The 19,149-nt window shown below is 61.9% G+C and overlaps 1 protein-coding gene across 2 annotated transcripts; it reads right to left on the bottom strand.

Annotated features, from left to right (window-relative positions):
* Nucleotides 1–7,308: 7,308 nt before the first annotated feature.
* Nucleotides 7,309–18,730, bottom strand: Cd8b (CD8 subunit beta). 2 transcript variants are annotated; one of them, XM_047522951.1, is made up of 6 exons: nucleotides 18,642–18,730; nucleotides 15,607–15,966; nucleotides 12,871–12,960; nucleotides 10,365–10,454; nucleotides 9,253–9,289; nucleotides 7,309–7,865 (listed from the first exon to the last, which is right to left on the bottom strand). In XM_047522951.1, exons 1-6 carry the CDS (start codon nucleotides 18,682–18,684, stop codon nucleotides 7,853–7,855), a joined length of 633 nt encoding a protein of 210 aa, XP_047378907.1. In that variant the 5' UTR covers nucleotides 18,685–18,730; the 3' UTR covers nucleotides 7,309–7,852. The 2 variants fall into 2 exon arrangements, with proteins under 2 accessions (XP_047378907.1, XP_047378908.1); XM_047522952.1 differs by lacking the exon at nucleotides 18,642–18,730 and adding an exon at nucleotides 16,102–16,390.
* Between the last annotated feature and the right edge of the window lie 419 nt (nucleotides 18,731–19,149).

Genomic DNA, 19,149 nt, shown 5'->3' with positions numbered 1-19,149 from the left:
TTACAATTTCAGCATGCTTTCTATGTGTGCTCCTACTGGTTAGTGATCCTCGTGAATGACCACAGTGTGGTCAGCCAGCTCCTCATTGCTATGCCAAAAATATCTGAGATGAACAAAAGGAGGAGATTTTTATACCGGCTTAGTAGTTCCGCAGGTTCAGTCCATGGTCGCTCGGCTCTGTTTTCCTGGGCCTGCGGTTAGGCAGAGAATCATGGTGGAAAGGTGTGGGGGAGGAGAGCTGCTTACCCCTTAGCAGGAAGGAGAGAGCCCGCCCAGGGAGTGGGGAGCGGGGACAGGACCAGCCCTTGAAGGTGCGCTCGTGTGACGTGGGGCACTTCCTGCCACAGGAGCCCCCCACAGAGCCTCCGCCCCCCACGGACCCTGACCCTGTGCGCCCAGGTCCCGCAGGGGAGGTCAGAGCTCTGAGCCCTGAGCCCTGAGCCCTGAGCCCTGCAGCCTTGGGAACCAACCTTTGACGCGTGGGCTCCTGGGGACTTTCAGCTGGAAACCTCCTCAGGATGAATTTCTGGAGGCAGAACCGCTGAGCACTCTCTCCTGGCGTGCGAGGCTCCTGGGGCCCGTTGCCCGCTTGCCTTGCAGCGGGTAAGGCCTGTGCTGAGAACGAGCTCGCCTTTGATTTCATTAGATTTTATTATTAATTAGATGGCAGAGTCTCTGGCCTCTTCCTCTCTGTATTCAAGAAAACATCACTTATTTAAACCATCTGGCACTATTTTGGGTGTAAGGTGCAAAGGGCTCAACTTACTTTTCCTCCCAATGGTGAACACGTTGTTCCGGCACCTTTATCTGTCATAAAATGGACCTTTCCCCACACAGGAAACGCCTCCCGTGATCCTTGGACACGAGCAGGGCCTGTCTATGCATCGATTCATTTTAATGGTCGAAGTTACTCATTTAGAATCAACCAGTGGACGTCTGAGAGCTGTCGATTTCTTGGGGAGGGAGAGAACAGAGAAGTTTTCCTTCTGATTCTAAGAAGGCGGCTCGCTCCTACTCGAAGGCTTCAGCCGTGTTTCCTGCCCAGATCTGCCGGTGGGGAAGCCAGCACCTCACAGCAAGGAAGCGGGAATCCAGCACCCAGATGGTGGCCCACAGGCAGTGCAGCTCCGGAAAACCAGCACCCAGGTGGGGTGGGACCCAAACAAGCCAGAGGCCGAGAGGTTGGCCAGGTCGCCGGTCGCCAGAACCGCGGGCTCCCGGAGGCTGCAAGAAGGACAGTGGCTGAGGAGGCGACGGAAGACAGTTCAAAGATGACCCCTGGAGTCCAGCTCAGCACCAGTAAGCCCACTGAACCCACGCCTGAAAAACACCCTCTGATGAAAGTCCACAGTACATTCGGCTGCCGTGATGGCAAATCAGACATCTGAAAAGAAAAAAAAGTGGAAAGGGACTCCGCGTGTGGCGTCTGCTTGCGGGGTTTCATTTGCCCTCTCACCCACCACACTTCCCAGCAGCCTGGCCGGCAGCCCCGAGCCACAGCCAGGACAGCACAGGACGATCCTGTGGGGTGGGACGGTCATCGCAGGCAGGCAGAGGAAGAAATAAGACCTTAAGTGGTTGTGAAGCCAGAACAGAAAGTGAGAGGCGTCACGTCCAGCGGGACGGGGGCACGGCGCGCCGGGGTCCCAAGTTGCAGGCGGCACTCCAGCGTGCGGGGCAGGTGCGGCCGGAGGCTCCAGAGTGGCGCTGCGTCACCTCCACGTCTTCCCTGCCCTCGGCTCCTTGTCGGCTTGACCTACTTCCTCCTCTGCCCGGCCAGCTTGGCAAGCTGCTCCAAACCACTTGTGGAATCAGGCAGTAATTGAAATCCCTGCCGGATTAAATCCGGAATAAATGAATCCCTGACCCTTGGCTTGTCTGGGTGTCAGAGACGGCATTCCGAGTTGTTTGCCAACAAACGAAGTGAAGAACGACTGTCCTGATTTCTGGCTACTCAGACGGCCTCACTCCTGTTCCGGGAGACGTGCTTCCCACCCACGCCCCGCGCTGCAGGGCCACCCCTGCTCCGCTTGCCCGGGCCCCGCACTCGCTTCTCCGCAAACAAGTCCTTCTGCAGACCTCCCTTCGTTTACAAGCAGGGTCCCACCTCCGCACTTCCTGCTTTTCTTCCCTAAAGTGCAGAAGCCCCCTGACCCTCCACGGAGTCCTGGTGCAGTGAGCTGCTTGGAGCCGAGCCCAGCACCCCTGTGCGGAGCCCACTGCTCCTTCTGCCGGCCTGCGGCTCCCTGTCACTCGAGGCCCACCATTGACACAGAGTCACCCTGGTGCACGTTGCTGGCTGGGGAATATATCAAAATTCTAAATGCAAGGTTCCATCTCTAGTGAATACGCATTGCTCTCGCACCATCAAAAAGTCACACGAAATCCCTAAAGCAGCACTGGAGACTGTGTACCTGGCAATCTCTCCACGTCAGTCTTTTTCGTTTTGGTGCCGGGAATTGAACCCAGGGGTGCTTAACCACTGAGCCACATCCCTAGCCCTTTTTATTTTTAATTTTGAGACATGGCCTTGCTAAGTTGCTGAGGGCCTCACTAAGTTACTGAGGCTGGCTTTGGAGCTGCAATCCTCCTGCCTCAGCCTCCCCAGCTGCTGTGATTATAGGTATCTGCCACCATGTCCAGCCAAATCAGTCTTTTGAGGTCATTCTATTGAGGGCCAGATGGTATTTTGGGTGTGGATTGCACACAATCTATTCAGTGATTCCCCACTGACGAACTTGGATTTATTCCCAGTTTCCGTACTGCCACCCCAAAATGGTACTGAAACCACCATCTCCGTAGATGTAGTCCCTCGGAGGCTCCTCCACTCTGCAGCGACCGTGTTCCCAGAGAGCACAGCTAGTGTGTGATTAGCAGGAGACGTGGATGCGCGTGGATGCACCCCACCTCTGGCCTTCCCCCGGGGACACCTGTGCCTGAGGCCACAGCCTCTCCTGCAGGTAGCAAGTGTCCTCACTCCTTACATTCCACGTGCCCGTGACAAGCGTGTGCAGAGACAGATCTCTGTCTTTCTGCAAAAGGTCTTGATCAGGCCCAGCTCACAACCCAGACTATGCAAAGAGGATTGTGGAGTGGGGGTCACGGCAGGAGGAGGGAGACCCTGCCGGGAGCCAGCCTCCCTCCCTGGCAGCGACAGGCACAGGGTCTTGGTTTAGACTGGACAGTAAACACAGCAGGACCGGGGGAGCTGGAGCCAGCGTGGCAGAGTCTGGCTGGGTTCCAATATGGAACCGGTGGCCACTGAAAGGGCCAGGGCTCCCAGGAATGGGGACGGCCTGCAGGGCCAGCGCTCCCCAGGCTGCATGCATGATGCCAGCCCCGCTCGGCATGGCCTGGATCAGATCCCAGCGGCACTGCCCCCCAGCGCCCGAGTGCCCGGGAAGCTGTCCCCGCGGGGAGAGGCGCACCGTCCTGGAGTGGGTGGCCCCTCCTGGGCCTCCTTCAGCCCCGCAGCACGGCTCTGGCTGCCAGGCAGTCCATGAACACCCCCCTACCGAGGCCTGATTCCTGGGAAGTCACCCTGTCCCCACGCCCGACCAGAGCATCCGTGTGGCTGCCCAGCCAGAGCCGCGGTGGGAGGCAGGACAGCTCGGACTCCCCGGCCCGGCCTGGCCAGAGACGGCGCTCTGAAGCCGGGCACCGACCTGTGATGGCTGAGCTTCCCTTGCCTGCCCTCCCCACGTCCCCCGAGCTTGGCTGAGGCTTGTGGCAGGGCCGAGGGCTGGAGCCGTGGCCATCGTTGGCTGGCCAGCCGGCAAACCCGCAGCCAGCTCCTGCCCACGGGTGGCTGAAGGACGTGGGGAGGGCCGCCCCGCCGGCACCGCCTCGTCCCCTGCCTGCCCGCCCGGAGGCCTCGCCAGCCTGCGGTGACAGGGGCTGCGGCTCTCAGCCTGGCTGGCTTCTGGCAGGAAGGCGACTCGTGCCTCCACCTTGCAGGACCGTGGGGGCAGCTCGTCCCCTTGTCCGCTGTCTTTCCAGAGCTGGCACAAGGGTGGGACCATGTGGCAGGGAGGCTGCTCTCAGAGTTGGGCAAGTGCCAGCCCTGGGTCTGTGTCCCCCTCAGGATGCCGCTGGGCGTTGGGGACAGTATCTGTGCTGACCTGTGGCCAGGGCCCTGACCCGTGGGCCCAACGTGCTGAGCCGCTCACCCAGGGCTTGGGGCCTCCCTGGCCAGCGAAGATTCCCAGCGATCCTCAGGACCAGGGGCGGGGGCGGCGGGCAGTGCAGGAGAGGATGGTACCCGGTTTGGGGAGCGGAGGCTGCTGGGGGCCCGGGGACCTCCGACTGAACTCCTTCCTTCAAGGAGGTCTGGCCTCGAGGCTTGGGGACGTCGGCCTTCTGTACAGGGGCAGGAGAGAGCCAGGGATGCTCTAGGCCACCGCCCGTGGGTAAGGAGGGCACGGATGCTGTGTTGCCTCTGACCAGCGTCCGGAGCTGGGGCCTGCTGGGTCCATCCTGGCCACACTGCAGCCGCTCCCAGCCCAGGGCCAGCTGGGCACACGGAAGCTCCGGAGTAAACACGGCTGACCTGGCACCAAGGCCCCCGAGGAGGAGGGAAACTGAGGGGCGGGAGGTCGGCTCCCTCCTCCGTGATGGGCAGGTGGGGCGGTGGTCACCACTGAGAGTGTAAGGAGGGCTGGGACACAGCCGCGGGGTCGGCACCCGCCTGGCCCTCGCCAGGCCCTGGTTCCATCTCCAGCCCTGCCAAAATTAAAAGAAGGAAAGGAGGTGGTTTCCTGCCCAGTCTGGCTAGGGTGGAAGATGGGCCCTCCCGGGCAGTGGCGGTGGGCCGTGGAAGCGGGGTCCAGGTGCCCCCAGCTCACCAGGAGGCACAGCGGGCACGTCTCCGTGAGCCCAGAACGTGGGAACCAGCTCCCCCCGAGTGGCCCCGAGTCACGGAGCAACAGATGTCCAGGAGCCAGGGGCCTGCAGTCCCCAAGTGTCAGTGACGCACCAAGGAGGTTTCCAGAAGGTGACAGGGACGCTCTGTGTCACCGCCTGGGAAGGCAGCGCTGCCTCTCTCTCCCTTTGACGGGGTGGTAGATTCGGATCAGCCCGCAGCCCGCAGCCCACGCGCTGGGATCTCTTTCTGAAAACAAGTTGCCCACTTCCTACGGCAGAGACCCAGCTGTGGGGTCGGGCGGGGGGAGTCAGGATGGAAGGAGAGTGGCTTCCGAGACCCTCTTGAGAATGGGCCCTGGGTCTTCCTACCCGGAGGAGGGGGCCACCGCTGCTTCCAGACCCTTCTACCTTCCAGGTCAGCCCAGCGAGGGAGACGCTGCCGTTGCTGTTTGAGGGGGACCCAGGTACACAGCCCGTGGGGCAGGCCTGGTCACTCGCTGGTCAGGAGCCTTGCTCGGCCGCTTCTGGTCTCAGACACAGTGATTTCCCTGGTATCAGTTTTTAAAATCCTAACTTATGGAAAAATCTGGATTATTAAGTTGAATCAATTTTTTTCACAATAACAATGATCAGAGTCCTTTTAAAAAGAAGTTCTTTTCTTCAAACTTTTGTCCCCATACCACCCCGTTACAGAAATAACCATCTGATTGTCCTGAGGATTCCCACACCACCTGGGCACTGCAGTAATGGAAAGTCCCCAAAGCAACTGCCGGTGGTGGCTGGACAATCCGCACCGGCCTTTCCAAACACGGGCAAGCGCAGCTCAGAGGCCTTGATGATGTTCTCGGAGAATAAATCCGGATCTGGAGAGCAAGGAGATCAAGTGTCTATATTCTGTATCTAACGTATAATGTATTTTCTATACTATATTCTGTACAAGATTTCAATTTTCTGTTTTAAAAAAACTATGTGCAGAAAACTCTGGAAGAGTGAAGCACTGTTGAAGACTGCTTTTGTGACCGCAGTGCTCTCTGTTTGGGTTTTTAAGTTCCCTGTGACTCTGCATCCACATCCACACCCGCGGGCAGGGCGGCCTGTAGCTGGATGAGTCACAAACCCCACGCAGCCAGCAGAGCCTGCCGCCCCAGGCTCCCGCCCCTCCCAGGACCGCCGAGCGGGAGGCTGTCCTGACTCCTCGTCGGGGCTCTGCCTGTGCCTGTTTCCTGGCCGTCAGGACCCATGCAGGCGATGCGATGGCTCTCAGCGCCAGCACAGGCGACCTGGCTGTCCCACAGCTGTGCGGACGCCCTGCGGGGCCGTCTTGCTGCCTGTCTAACTGGTCCCTGGCCTTTTGCTTGTTCAACTGGGGGCTGCCGACCAGGACGTCTTGGTGCAGGTCACTTCGGAAGTGCCCTGCAGGGAGCGTGCCAGGGGGTGCCAGGCAGGAGGGGGACCAGCTGCACCTGGGCCGGTGCGCTCTGCTGCGGCACCCCTCGACCGGCAGCAGCACGTCAGGTGCTGGGCGCAGCCTCCTCACCACAGCCCCACGGCGGCCCCGGCCTGCTGCGGTTCCCCGGGCGCCAGAACGGAGCCCCCAGGGCAGGTGCCGTGGCGTGGAAGACGGGGGAGCCCAAACCCGCCTGGTCCCGGCCCAGCCCACGGCCACATGTGAACAAGCAAAAGCCGAGCCAAGACTCAGAGGAGGCTGAGTACCCCCTACAGCGGGCCCAGGGCCCACAGGCCTCTTCTTCCTTCTGCTGTGCCGCGGGGGATCTGGGCCTCAGTCTCTGGTCATTTACACAGGACGGCCTGACCAGGGCCCACCTTGGCAAGGTGACCCGCCCTTTTACCCCCACCTCAGCCCTGGAAGGTGGCCTGTCCCTTGTTCTCACTCCCGACCGCCACACCCAGTTCTGCCCCCACTGCGGCCGCACCTCAGGTGCTGGGGGCGGTGCTGCCCCCAGGAACCATCTTCTCTTTCCTGTTTTCTGCAGCACTTGAACATTCTGTGGTGCCAGAGGCCTCTGACCACAGCCTGGCTGGCCAACGCCCTCTCTGAGCAGCAAGGAAAAGCAGGTGGGGCTGCAGCCCCTGGGCCCAGGCCCCAGAGCCCAGGCGGGGCTGAGCGGACGGGGGACTTCCGAAATGCCCGCGTCTGCTCTCCAGCTCAGGTGGCCTTCCTTCCTGGCCACCAAGGCTGAGGGACCAAGAGCAAACAGAGAGCCGGGCGCCTGCTGCCTCTCCCTTCCCAGGCCGCCAGGAGGCCGGGGTGGAGGGGTGGCCGGGCGCCTGTCTCTGGGCGTCCTGGTGCTTCCCTGCCCACCTCTGCACCCCCAAGCTGGCTACTGCACTTCCTGCTGCAGACGTGGGTCCCACGTGGCAAGTGAGGACGTGCCACGCAGCGGCGGCATTTCCCTGTCACTCACGTTACAGGAGCCACGTGCGTCTGTAACCCAGGACTTTATTTTTATAACGGAGACATTTTCATAAGAAGGGCAGAGAGTGAGAGAAGAAATAAAGGAGCCCGGGAGGAGAGACGTGGAGAAGTGAATCCCTCCTCAGCCCCGGGGGAGACCTCAGAGATTAACACGGCTGCCGGGCACCGCGGTCACAGCCGGCCTCCCACGTGAGGACAGTGAGGACCTGGGCCTTGGCCTGGGAACACACAGGAGGCCATCCCAGCTCCATTCCGCGAGCCCAGGAGCCAACATCCCTGCTTTGTCAGGGCAAGCAAGTGGCAGCAATGGCGGCTTACAGGCCCCAGCAAAGCCCAGGCGGGAGGCAGGAGGCAGGAGAGGAGCCGTGGAGGTACTGCTGAGTGCTCGCTGAGGGCGTTGAGGCCTGGGGCCTCCTCTCCAACCCCCACCGCAGGCCGCGTGCGCGCAGGTAAAGGCAGGCCACGGAGCCGGCCTTGCCGGGGAAAGGCTCTTCCTTCTCGGTGAGCAGAGCGCTGCTGGCCGAGGTCTCTTCCTAACGGGGTGCAGTCTGCTTACTTGTAAAGCCTGAAAACAGGAAGGGCAAGAGCCCCGCATCAGCAGGCGACAGGCACAGGCCTGAGTCCCCGCAGCCTGGGCCGCTAGTCAGTGGGGACCTTCTCAGGAGCTGCCCGGTCATTTAAAACTGCCAGAGGCTGGAATCCCAGGAACCGGACCCACGGCCCTAGGCCCGAGGACTCCAGTGAGTGGCCTCACTTCCTGCGAGGCCTTCCAGGACGGCCACTCACAAACACCCGACCCTCTGCTCCTTCCCATGGTCGGGCTGCAGAGCAGCGGCTTAGGCCACCTGCACTTGAGCAGGACAGAGGGCCGGGGTGGTGTGTAGACTCACAAACCCAGTATGTGGACTCACAAACCCAGTGCGTGGACCCACAAACCCAGTGCGATGGACCCACAAACCCAGTGCGTGGACCCACAAACCCAGTGCGTGGACTCACAAACCCAGTGCGTGGACTCACAAACCCAGTGCGTGGACCCACAAACCCAGTGTATGGACTCACAAACCCAGTGCGTGGACCCACAAACCCAGTGTGTAGACCCACAAACCCAGTGTGTAGACCCACAAACCCAGTGTGTAGACCCACAAACCCAGTGCGTGGACTCACAAACCCAGTGCATGGACTCACAAACCCAGTGCGTGGACCCACAAACCCAGTGCGTAGACCCACAAACCCAGTGTGTGGACCCACAAACCCAGTGTGTGGACCCACAAACCCAGTGTGTGGACTCACAAACCCAGTGCGTGGACTCACAAACCCAGAGTATGGACTCACAAATCCAGTGTGTAGACTCACAAACTCAGTGCGTGGACTCACAAACCCAGTGTGTGGACCCACAAACCCAGTGCGTGGACCCACAAACCCAGTGTGTGGACTCACAAACCCAGAGTGTGGACTCACAAACCCAGTGTGTAGACTCACAAACTCAGTGCGTGGACTCACAAACCCAGTGTGTGGACTCACAAACCCAGAGTATGGACTCACAAATCCAGTGTGTAGACTCACACACCCAGTATGTGGACCCATAAACCCAGTGTGTGGACCCACAGACCAGGCAGCAGTTGAGAGCAGAGCTGTTTCAAAGGAAGAGGGCGAGGTGGCTGAGGGACCTGCGGCCACCCGCCGGACCCCGTCCCCACCCCGCTGGCACTGGGACCCTGGGCTTGCCTCAGCATGAGCTCCCTCCTCAGCTCGTCCAGAGCCTCTTCACAAGAGCGCGGGCGCAGACCACAGGTGTGCTCAGGCTCTGCACCTGAGGCCACCTTGGGAGCCGGGGCAGGGACGCCCGCCTGCATCCCAGCAACTCTGGAGGTGGAGACAGGAGGCTCACAAGTTCAAGGCCAGCCCGGGCAGCTGAGAGAGGTCAAGTAAGTAAAGAGGGGGCCCACACTCACTGTTTTATGAAGCGAAGCCGGGCTCTCCTCCGCAGACCTGGAAGGGACAGCGAGGACCTGGTTAGTGCGGGTCGTGGGCCCCTGGCACCAACCGAGGCCAACAGGAGGGCCGGGCTGGCGGGCTCAGACCGCTCTGCCCAGGCTCTGCCGCAGCCCCTCTGATCCCCTGCGCCCGGGAGGGGACGCTGTGACTGTCCTCCTGCACCTGAAACTGAGGCGCAGGCCAGCGGGTGACGGGGCGGCCTGCCCCAAGCCCGGCAGCCAGAGCATGAAGTCCAATCCAAGGCGCGCGAGGGCCTCCCCGGCCTGCCCCTGGCGACGGAGCCAGGCTGCTCCCATTTCAATCTCCTCCTTCAAGGCGTTCACCTCAAGCCACTTAGAAATGCCCACGACGTGTTAGCAGGCACACCTGGCGGCTGCAGGGGGACGGGTGCATTCCTGATGTCTTCACTGACAGGCCCCTGGGCTTCGGGTCTGAGAGCAGGGGTGGCCACCTGCAGGACTCTGCTCACGCACGGTCCCTTCCCTGGGAGATGGCCCACAACTGGTCCCAAACCTCCCTCGGGCCGTGTGACCTGCAGAAGTTGGGAGCTGCTGGTCTAGGCCTTGCCCTAACGAGTCACCTGCCCATCCTAGAGGAGCTCAGAGAGGGGAAGTGACTTGCCCAAGGCAGCACAGGTGAGCAGAAAGGCTGGGGGTGGAAGGGGCTCTGGGCTCCGGGCAGTGGGGACCTGGCCTCTGCCCACCTGTCCTCATCGAGACTGTGCCGGCTGGAGCCCATGGAAAGAGATGAGCCCGTCCAGAGTGGCCAAGCACGGCAGCCGCTGGGGTCTCCCTGGAGCCCCGCGGGGGGGCACCACTCCAGGGCCACGGGGTGGCTGCAGGCCAGGAATGGCTGCCAGCTGGGGCACCCGCTGGGCCTGGCAGGCCTGAGGCCTGAGTGCCGCCCCCAGAGCCACCCCAGAGCCACCGGGAACCTAACCAGGACAAGGATCACCTCTGGGACCTCCACGGGTTCCCTGGGAGGAGACCAGCGCTGGTCCCCTGGGAAGAGGGCGCTAGGGACAAGCGGACGCAAACGGGCAGCAGGACGGCCGAGGAAGCACACTCACAGTACAGGCGGATGGCCACAGCCAGGGACAGCAGCAGGACCAGGACGCCGGCCACCAGCAGGCTGAGGGTGACAGGGCCACAGGGCGGACCTGGAAGACAGAGCCATGCTCGACCGAAGCTGCAGCGGCAGCAGACAGGGGGCCCGGCACCGGCACGGCCTCGAGTCTTCTCTGTGTGAAGCAGCAGATGACACGTGACAATATGGATGGCACAGATCATTTACAGCTGGAGAGTTTCCTGTGTTTTATAAATAACCCTCGGAGAACGTCCTGGTGTGTCCCCTAATTCGGGTATCTTCCTGCAGCAGATACTGAAATGGAAACTCTCAAACCTTAGACTCCTTCCACCGTGAACTTGTTTTTCTTTTGGGGGGACTAAGCCCAGGGGCTGAAACACTGAGCCACATCCCCAGCCTGGGTTTCCTGCACGCAGACAGCACCGAGGCACAGAGCTGCACACCCCTCCGGGCAGCCCCGAGTCCTTCCCAGTACCCATCAGGCCTGTGGCCGGTCCCCGAGTAGCTGAGGCACAGACGGAGGGCATGGGGAAGAGAGGCTGCACACTTGGGCTTAGGCTACCAAGTTCAAAGCCCCCTGGATGCAGGGAGGGGGATGCGCACGGTACGCGTGGCGCTGGGCAGCACAGCTGCAAGCTCTCGCCTTGTGGGGAAGCAGCAAGTCGAAGCTCAGGAAAACCGAGATTCGAGGAGGTTCATTACAGACCTGAGCTGCCCAGCTCCTGCAAGGCGGGCCAGAGCGTGGATGCAGGCCCTCCGGTTCTCAAGCCTGCCTGGCCCACCGGGCTGCCCAAGGGTGTGGGAGGGAGCCCGCCATCGCGGGGAGGGAGCAGGCCGAGGCCTGGGATGCACAGGGAGGCTCCTGCACAGGCACGGGGAGGGCGGCCTTTGCCAGCCTCTCTCAGCTTGGGCGAGCCTCAAAGCCTGGCTCTGGGTAGAAGCAGCCAGGCAGGAAGACCCGGGAAGACACAGACGGAAGTGCCGGGGCGCAGAGCCGGCTCTGGACACAGGCTGTCCACGGGACAGGCACTCTGAAGCTGGTGGGTGCTGCCCTGCGTCCGTGCTCAGGGATCCCCTGAGCGGGCCTGCTGGCGGGTGGTGTGTACGCCCCTTGAAGTTTTCAGAAGTGCAGCAGGTGGCCCAGGGCACTGAGGACGGCCTGGGAGCCTCGTCCTGGGCGTCCTGCGTCAAGGCCCCCCCCGTGAGTCCTCCCCGGGGCAGCCTGCCTGCAGGCCTCGAGGCCCATGGCGCGGCCCTGAGCCAGCCCTTCCCCTGCAGGCCAGCTCTGCCATCTGCGCAGGGCGCTGACTTCCCGGCACTGAGCGCGTCCTGCCAGGTGCTCCGCCTCAGACACCCTCGGGCCCTTTGTGTGATCAGAAAAGCCACCACCACAGAAGTCGGTCCCGGGTGGGGACGCTTGTGGCTTGCTCCCTGGAAGCGGCAGGTGCACTTTCTGTTTGTCACTGGTTACTTTAGGTCTGAGGTCGGTATTTTCCAGAAACACCAAGAAAAGTGTGAGTGTGTATGTGTGTGCACATGTGTGTATGTGTGTGTGCTCACATGTGTGTATGAGTGTGCGCACGTGTGTATAAGTATGTGCGTGTGTGTACACAGGTGGGCGTGTGTGCATGTGTGCACGTGTGTTTGAATGTGTGCTCACATGGTGCACGTGTGTTTGAGTGTGTGCACATGTGTATAAGTATGTGTGTGTGTGTACACAGGTGGCGTGTGTGCATGTGTGCACGTGTGTTTGAGTGTGTGCTCACATGTGTGCACATGTGTTTGAGTGTGTGCTCACATGGTGCACGTGTGTTTGAGTGTGTGCACATGTGTATAAGTATGTGCGTGTGTGTACACAGGTGGGCGTGTGCATGTGTGCACGTGTGTTTGAGTGTGTGCTCACATGTGTGCACATGTGTTTGAGTGTGTGCTCACATGGTGCACGTGTGTTTGAGTGTGTGCACATGTGTGCATATGCCGCTCCAGTTGTGGGGTCTGGTGCCTACCGCACAGGCAGGCAGTTCTGTCCACTCACTGACAAGCAGTGAGCCCATCCCGAGTGCCCGGTCCTTGGTCAGCATCAAATATCGAGAGTTTTGAAACTCAGAGTGGCCTTCCAGGCCTGGCCTCTTCCACTGCAGGGCAGTCCAGGGCCCAGCCAGAGCACCTATGGCCACTGTTCTGTTGTAAGGGACCCACATTCTATCAAGCCATTGGTTAGCTGGTGGACATCTGGGTGGTTTCTGCTTTCGGCCAAAACGAACCGTTGAATGCAGGTGTCTTGGTGGGTAGATCCTCCTTTGAGCTTTGTTCCATGATGGTTTGTGAGTCTGACCACTGGACCGTGAGCTGCTGTCACGCTCAGGGTCCCTTCTGGCCCCAGCGCAGGGCTGGAGAACCAGGCTACAGAGTGGACACTTGGAAAGTGCTTGGAGAAGGGAGGGAGGGAGGACAGTCGCCTGTTTCTGAATTGGGAGATGGAGACTCACCTCTCCGGGCCACCGGCTTGGGGAGCTGGCAGGGCCTTTTCTTGGGGATGGACTTCTTGGTGGGCTGGGCAGTGGTGGGAAGAACATCAACTGCAGAAAGCAAGCAAGACACAAATCAGATAAACAGCAGGTGGATGTGGAGACTTACGGGGTGAAACTGCCTTACATCCCGGCATGGAAGTCCTACGATGGTCCCCCAGGCTGCCACAGGGCTTCAAGTGACAGGGAAAAAGAATTTTTGATCCTTTTCTGGACTCTCAGATGTAGCAAGGCCTGGAAATGGGGTCAGCTTCGTGTCCTGCAGGGAGGGGCTCTGGAGCCACCAGACCTGAGCAGAGCCCAGTGCCCTGATTGGCCGCGGTGTGACTCGGGTCAGTCACGGCTCTTTTCTGGGCCTCGGCTTCCATCTGCTGCAATGACAACGACTGCCTCCTCCTCAGGGTTGCTGTGGAGCGAGAGGTGATGGTGCGCTGCAGAAGACCTGCAGCCGGAGCCAGAGTCCCCGAGCCGGGCAGGCCAGCTGCCCACCCTGGGCCGCCCCGAGCTAGCGGAGGGGCTTGTGGAGACGCCACCCTGCTCCTGCGCTGCGCCTGCCTGGCGTGTGTGGGGTCCGCGCTCTTCCTCAGGCGTCCTTAGAAGTCACCTGCAGGGAGCTGAGAGAGCTTCAGCCTCCACCTGCACATCAAGGTGACTCCAGAGACGGCTGAAGGGGGCCTCGCAGGGGCCAGTGCTGGGCTGGGACCCGGAACAACGCTCCCCTCCTCCTGGAGCCAGTGTCCAGTTCTCGAGGTGGGGCAGGGCAGCGGGGCCCTCAGAGCGAAGGGAGCCGGCGGCTCTGAGGAGCTGAGCATGTGAGCCAGAGTGCAGGCCACCCTCGTGCCTGGGCCGAGGAACCTCCAGGAGTGATTGGCAAGTGGTAGGAGAGACAGTGCTAAGCTCCCTGGTGCTGGGGACGGTGCCAGACCTCAGCTGAGAGGACTGCCCCCAGGGACTGGCCTAGTGAGCATGCCCAGACTAACTGACGACCCAGGCCTGGCTGGGGGCCCCTCATTGCACCTCTCTGTTCTCTGATAAGAGCTGAAGACTTAGGCCACGGGCTCTGGTGACCAGTGCTGGGCACCGCAGGGAGAGAGCAAGGAGCCGGCTGTCCCTCTGGTGCTCGAGGCCCAGGAGTGCCAGGAACTGTCGGGAGCCCCTCACTGGGGCGGGAGTTGCCAGGGGACGGGGCTGGCACCATGGGCCCTGGGCCTCGGCTGGGCCCAGCAGCCTGGGTCTGGGGGCTGGTTCTGTTTTGGTTCCCTCTTGCCAGGCCAGGTCCCCGACTGCTCTCCCTCTCTGTCCTTGGACGGCTTGGGCCCTCTGAGCCCTGGGGCAGCTCAGGGACCTGGAAAAGGCATCTCTCCCGGACGCCTCCTCCAAGCCCAGGCCTCTCTAGCGTGCAGTGACCTTTCGGCCAGATGGGTGGGTGCTGGCTCTGGGGAGCTTGGGGAGGTGTGGCCAGTCCGGGGAAGTTTCTGGAAAACAGCGGCACTTACTTCACAGAGCCTGGAACCGCATGGTGGGAAGATGGGGGCTTTCAGAGCCAAGAGCAGTAACAAGCCCAGGCCCAACCTGGAGCCCACGGTTCAACACTGTCCCCAAGGGAGGCCGAGCTCCTGGCCCCATCGCGCCCCCGAGGTCAGACCCGAGGCTGAGGACAGGCATCGCACGTCTCTCTGGCTTTCCTCTTCCTAACCTGGCCGCTGACCCCAGCTGTCCCTCACCTCCTTGTGCTGAGTGGTCTGATTTCTGGGGCCCCTAGTCCTGGTGACCCTGGTGAGCGGAAGCAGGGTGGTGGGGCCCCGGCCTGAGAGAACGTGCGCTGCCCCTTCCCACCTGCATGGTGGAATCCGCTTGTCCGGCACAGCAGCCCCTGGCCGCCTGCCCCTGCCGTGTGCCAGTCTAGACAGCCGTGTGCCACATGTGTCAAATGCACTTGGGCACTCGGTGTGACAGAGGACGTGAGGTGTGTAAGCACCTGCAGGTCACCACTGAGGTGATCCTGCTCAGAGATGGGGCTGAGCGAGATCATGTAGATTCTGTCACTTGTTTCTTCTTACATTTTAAAATCTGACTGCTTGAATTTTAAATTAAATCCATTGCTCACAATGTACCACCACAGGATGTGCTGACTTATCTCAGGGCCTGGAGGGGACATGGAGGTTGTCGGCAGCCCCCAGGAGATGGATGAGGAAGCCGAGCTCCAGGAGGGCAGCAACCTGTCCAAAGGCACAGAGCCCATTCCCAGCCGAGCTGGGCTCGGACCAGTGTCCTTTCTCCCTACACTTCGAGAGCTGGCTTGAACCACAGACCCCACGAAGAACACCGGGCACCCGCCACCACCCAGAACCGCCTCTGCTGAGTGTAGCCAGGCAATGGGAGCCTTCTTCCCTGTCTGCACGCTCAGGATTCCTGGGACTCAGCCCCAGTCAGCCATAGGCTCAGCTGGCCTGGTGTGGCCTGGTGTGGCCTGCAGGGCAGCACTGCCCTGTCCCCAGGTAAGCATGGCACTGTCTCTCTCGGGCTCCTCTGACTCCCAGGGAGGGGGGAGAGGTCAAGGGCCACCAAGGGACACCGCGTGAAGCCCTGGCGGGCTGCCCTGGGCCAGGCCCAGCACACGCCCTCTGAGACTCCCAGTCTGAGGCGGGGCTGCAGAGCGGGCTCCCGAGAGTGGCCAGCCCGGAGCGCCGTTCTTACCCACACTGAGCTGAGTGCCCTTCCCAAAGGTCAGCTCGGGGGCCCCGACGGTCATGCAGAAGTAGAAGCCACTGTCCGCAGGCTGCACACTTGTGAGGTTGAGGAAGAACCGGGTGGCATCTGAGAAGAGGGTCAGCTTCTCCTTCGCCACCGCCTCTCCGTGCGTTGTCCCTTTGTGGTGGTGCCAGGAGGCCAGGAACTCGTAGTGACGGTGCTCACCGGGGGCCTGGGGCTGTCGCACCCAGAAGATGCGCGTTTGGCTGGTGGAGGTTTTGGTCTCACACGACAGCGTCACCACTTGGTGGGTCAGAGCCCTGGTGAACCCCGGGGTCTGCTGGAAGGCAGAGCTGCCATGGAGAGCTACAAGAAGCCAGAAGGGGAAAGACCATCAGCACACGATCCTGGCCACCGCTGTGGGGCCTCAGGCTCACTCAGCCATGAACCAGAGGGAAAGCCATGGGAGAACCTGTCCAGAGAAGGGCCCAGGGGACTAACGCAGCTGGTGCATCTGGACTCAGAGCTCACGTATCCCAACGCCCAGGAGATCAGCTGCCAGGTGGTGTTTTCTGTGCCGAGCTTTGCAGTGGGCACAGGAGAGACCATGACCAGTTGTTGATGGTATGTGGCTATGTCTGGCCCTCAGACCGGCTTCGGGAGTTTAATCCCCACTGCACAGACGAGAAAACTTGGGCAGGAAGTTACTTGTTCAAAGTTACTCACAAGTGGCTTGGGATTCAAACAAAGGGTCGGGAGTCTGAAGCCAAGGTGGGGCACCACGCCATGCATAGGCTTCAGCAGGCCGAGGGCCTCTGCAGGAGAGCCGGGCGTGAGCTGGTCTAGAAGCTGGAAGAGATCAGCCACCTTCTGGACGAGCAGCGGAAGGGCTCACTGCTCTGTGGGCTCGCTGGGTCCCTTCTACATGGAAGAACGGGCCCCGGAAGCAGGCAGGACTTCACTGTAGTGACCCACTTGTGGGGCTGGACAGGCTGGACACTCCCTGGAGGGAGGTGGCTTCTTGCTGTTGCCCCAACAGGGATCCACTGAAATGAAAAGCCCTGACTTGCTGCTTCCCTTCTTCCTGGTGCAAGCTGTTCTCTCTGGACTTCCCAGCGCTGAGAATGGGAACCTGAAGACCACCCTGGCCCCGGCGAGCTGGCGTGTGGCAGGCTCCGGCTAGCACGCCTTCGCCGTCTGCAGGTGACTGTCTCCTGGCCTTTGTTTCTACAGCACCAGGGGGACAGACGGGCTGCTTCTCCCAGTCCTGGCCAAACGGCCTTAAATTCATTTCTCCCTGGTTACAATCTTCGCTCTTTCTTATGTGGGTGGATCGCCGAGTCCAGCCCGCTGGGACCCGGGCAGGTTCCCTGGCTGTGGCCCCAGCAGTCTGCTGCCTCTGAGGGCTGGGAAGGAAGGAAAGGCTGCCAGCCAACCACTCAGGCTGCAGGGCCCTCCACACAGGGAGAAGCCACCCACCCGCGTCACGGCCCGGGCTGCTACGGGCAGAAAGTGAAATCTCAAGAAGGGTCACAAAGGGTGCCCGTCACCGGCATTGCCACAGCCACACAGGCTCCAACAGACCCAGTGTGACTGGGCAAGACTTCCATGTTGGCCAGGAACAGAGGAGGACCCTGCAGACCCTGGCAAAGAACAGAGGACACAGACCCGGGTGGACAGAGGAGGCCGGTGTGCATGTGTGCGTGGTGTGGGCAGCAGGGCCGGCTCCCTGGACTGGGGGGTGCTCCTGCCCGCCTCGTGGCTCTGGCCCGGTGTTGCCAGGTGGCCTTCTCTAGCACTGACAAGGTGGCCTTGAACTTCCTGACACCCCTCCCAGGCCCCCGCAGCTGCTGACAAGTGCAGCAGGCCTTCTCTTCCCTGCAGAGGCTCGCGTGGTTACTAGCATCAGTAACGACAGCATCCACCCACTGTGCTGGTACGGCCTGGGTCTCCTGTCCAGCCCTCGCTGGGTCCTGGGGGTTAGAGGAAACCGTTTTCCATCCAGGCTCAAGAAGCTAAGGACCTCTCAGGTCGCGCAGCTTGTGCAGAACGGATGCAGACCGGTGCCCCAGTGCCCTGGCTTGGAGCCACGGCCTCTGAAGTCTACCGTCCCCTCTGGATCTCGGCTATGTGTGCAGTGGGGCAGCAAACGCTCAGCCTGCCAGACTCCTGCCCAGGAAGCCCAGAGTGACCCCGGGCAGGCCCAGGCACTCCTGCTCCGGCTCTCCTGCTCCCTGGGCCACTTGCCTTGTGGCCCCTGGAGACTGAACCCCAGGCTGGACCAAGCGCCTGCTGGGGCTGACCCGGAGCTAGGCCTCAGCCTGCATGGGCTCATCGCTGCTCCCAGTACCCAGAGAGTCCTTCTCAGAGGCATGGATGTTTCCAGAATGACCGCATGGTCAGCAGGAGTCTTGGTAGCCTGGCATGGCCTGGACTTTCTGTTTCCATGTGGCTGAGCTCGCTGGGTCAGAGCTTGGTGCTCCAGGCCTTGTCCCCTCAGAATGATGGCTTTGGGCTTTGGGGACCAAGGCTAGAGCAGTTTGGGCTGTGGGGGCCCTTCTTCCAAAAGGTCGTCTGGAGGGCTGAGCCAGAGTGCGGGGCTGACCCCCTCCTGCCAGCCGGGCACTCCTGTTCCAACACCGCTTCTTCTGGGACCCCGACACCAGAGGACACTGCAGTGAGGGGACCAGAGAGGGTGGCCACTGCCACCTCCCAGAAGCGATAAAACTGTATCCACAGGGCCCTCGGCTCGGGCCAAGTGTGGGGCTCAAAGGCCAGACTGGACCCGGCCTCCTCCTGGGGCACACCCCGTGGGGACCCAGGACAGGACACCCTTCCCTCCTCTGGGTCCCTCCGTTCTTTTCCCTCCTCTCCTTCCCGCTGTCCCTCCCTCCCTTCTCCAGGGCCCTCCTGTCTTTGGGTCACTGGCTCCCGGGGACTGTGTCTGCTATGACGCCTCCGGGCGGCAGCCACGCTCCGGCCCGCGTCCTGCCTGCAGAGCGGCGCCTGCCCAGCCGCCGCGGGCCGAGCCTCCCGCTTACCTGAGAGCTGCGCGGCCAGGAGGAGCCAGAGCGGCGGCTGCATGGTGTCCCCGCGACCCTGTCGCGCAGGCGGTGGGGACCTGCGGATGGGGCGGGGCGGCCGGGGCGGGGCGGGCGGATCGCGGGCCTCCGCCCTCCTCCCCTCCGCCCTTCCGAAGAGCCCGTCAGGACGCTCGCTTTCCGCCAAGGAGGGGACCACGCTGCCCTGTGCCCAGCAGTCTGGGTGTGAAGGTCGCCTACCCCCGGGCGTGCCAGGACCTGGGGTGACCCGCTGGGACGGCTGGAGAGCGCGGGGAGGTGGGACCCTCCAGGGCCTGCACGCCCACAGGCACTTCTTCACTGCTTTTGTCTGAGCATCGGTCAGGCCTCCCAGGGCCTCCCGGGTGACCCAGGAGCAGGCCGGCCCTCCCGGGGAAGAAGAGGCCTGACTGTCAGGCCGGGAGATGAGGGAGGGAGAGGAGTGGGAGCTGAAGGCTGGGGGACCCACCCGCCTGGGGGCCAGGCCAGA

Source organism: Sciurus carolinensis, chromosome 13 (genome assembly GCF_902686445.1).
Source record: "Sciurus carolinensis chromosome 13, mSciCar1.2, whole genome shotgun sequence".
Lineage (NCBI taxonomy): Eukaryota > Metazoa > Chordata > Mammalia > Rodentia > Sciuridae > Sciurus > Sciurus carolinensis.
Note: the sequence above shows the minus strand (reverse complement) of the source record. Positions and strands in the feature narration are given on the sequence as shown.

What these genes read in the sequence shown, in the direction of transcription:
- Cd8b (XM_047522951.1), bottom strand. Translation starts at nt 18,684, where the DNA reads ATGCAGCCGCCGCTCTGGCTCCTCCTGGCCGCGCAGCTCTCAG. An exon ending in GGGCACTCAGCTCAGTGTGG is followed by an intron (nt 12,961 to 15,606) that starts GTAAGAACGGCG and finishes TGCTTTCTGCAG; the next exon opens with TTGATGTTCTTCCCACCACT. An exon ending in CAAGCCGGTGGCCCGGAGAG is followed by an intron (nt 10,455 to 12,870) that starts GTGAGTCTCCAT and finishes TCTGTCTTCCAG; the next exon opens with GTCCGCCCTGTGGCCCTGTC.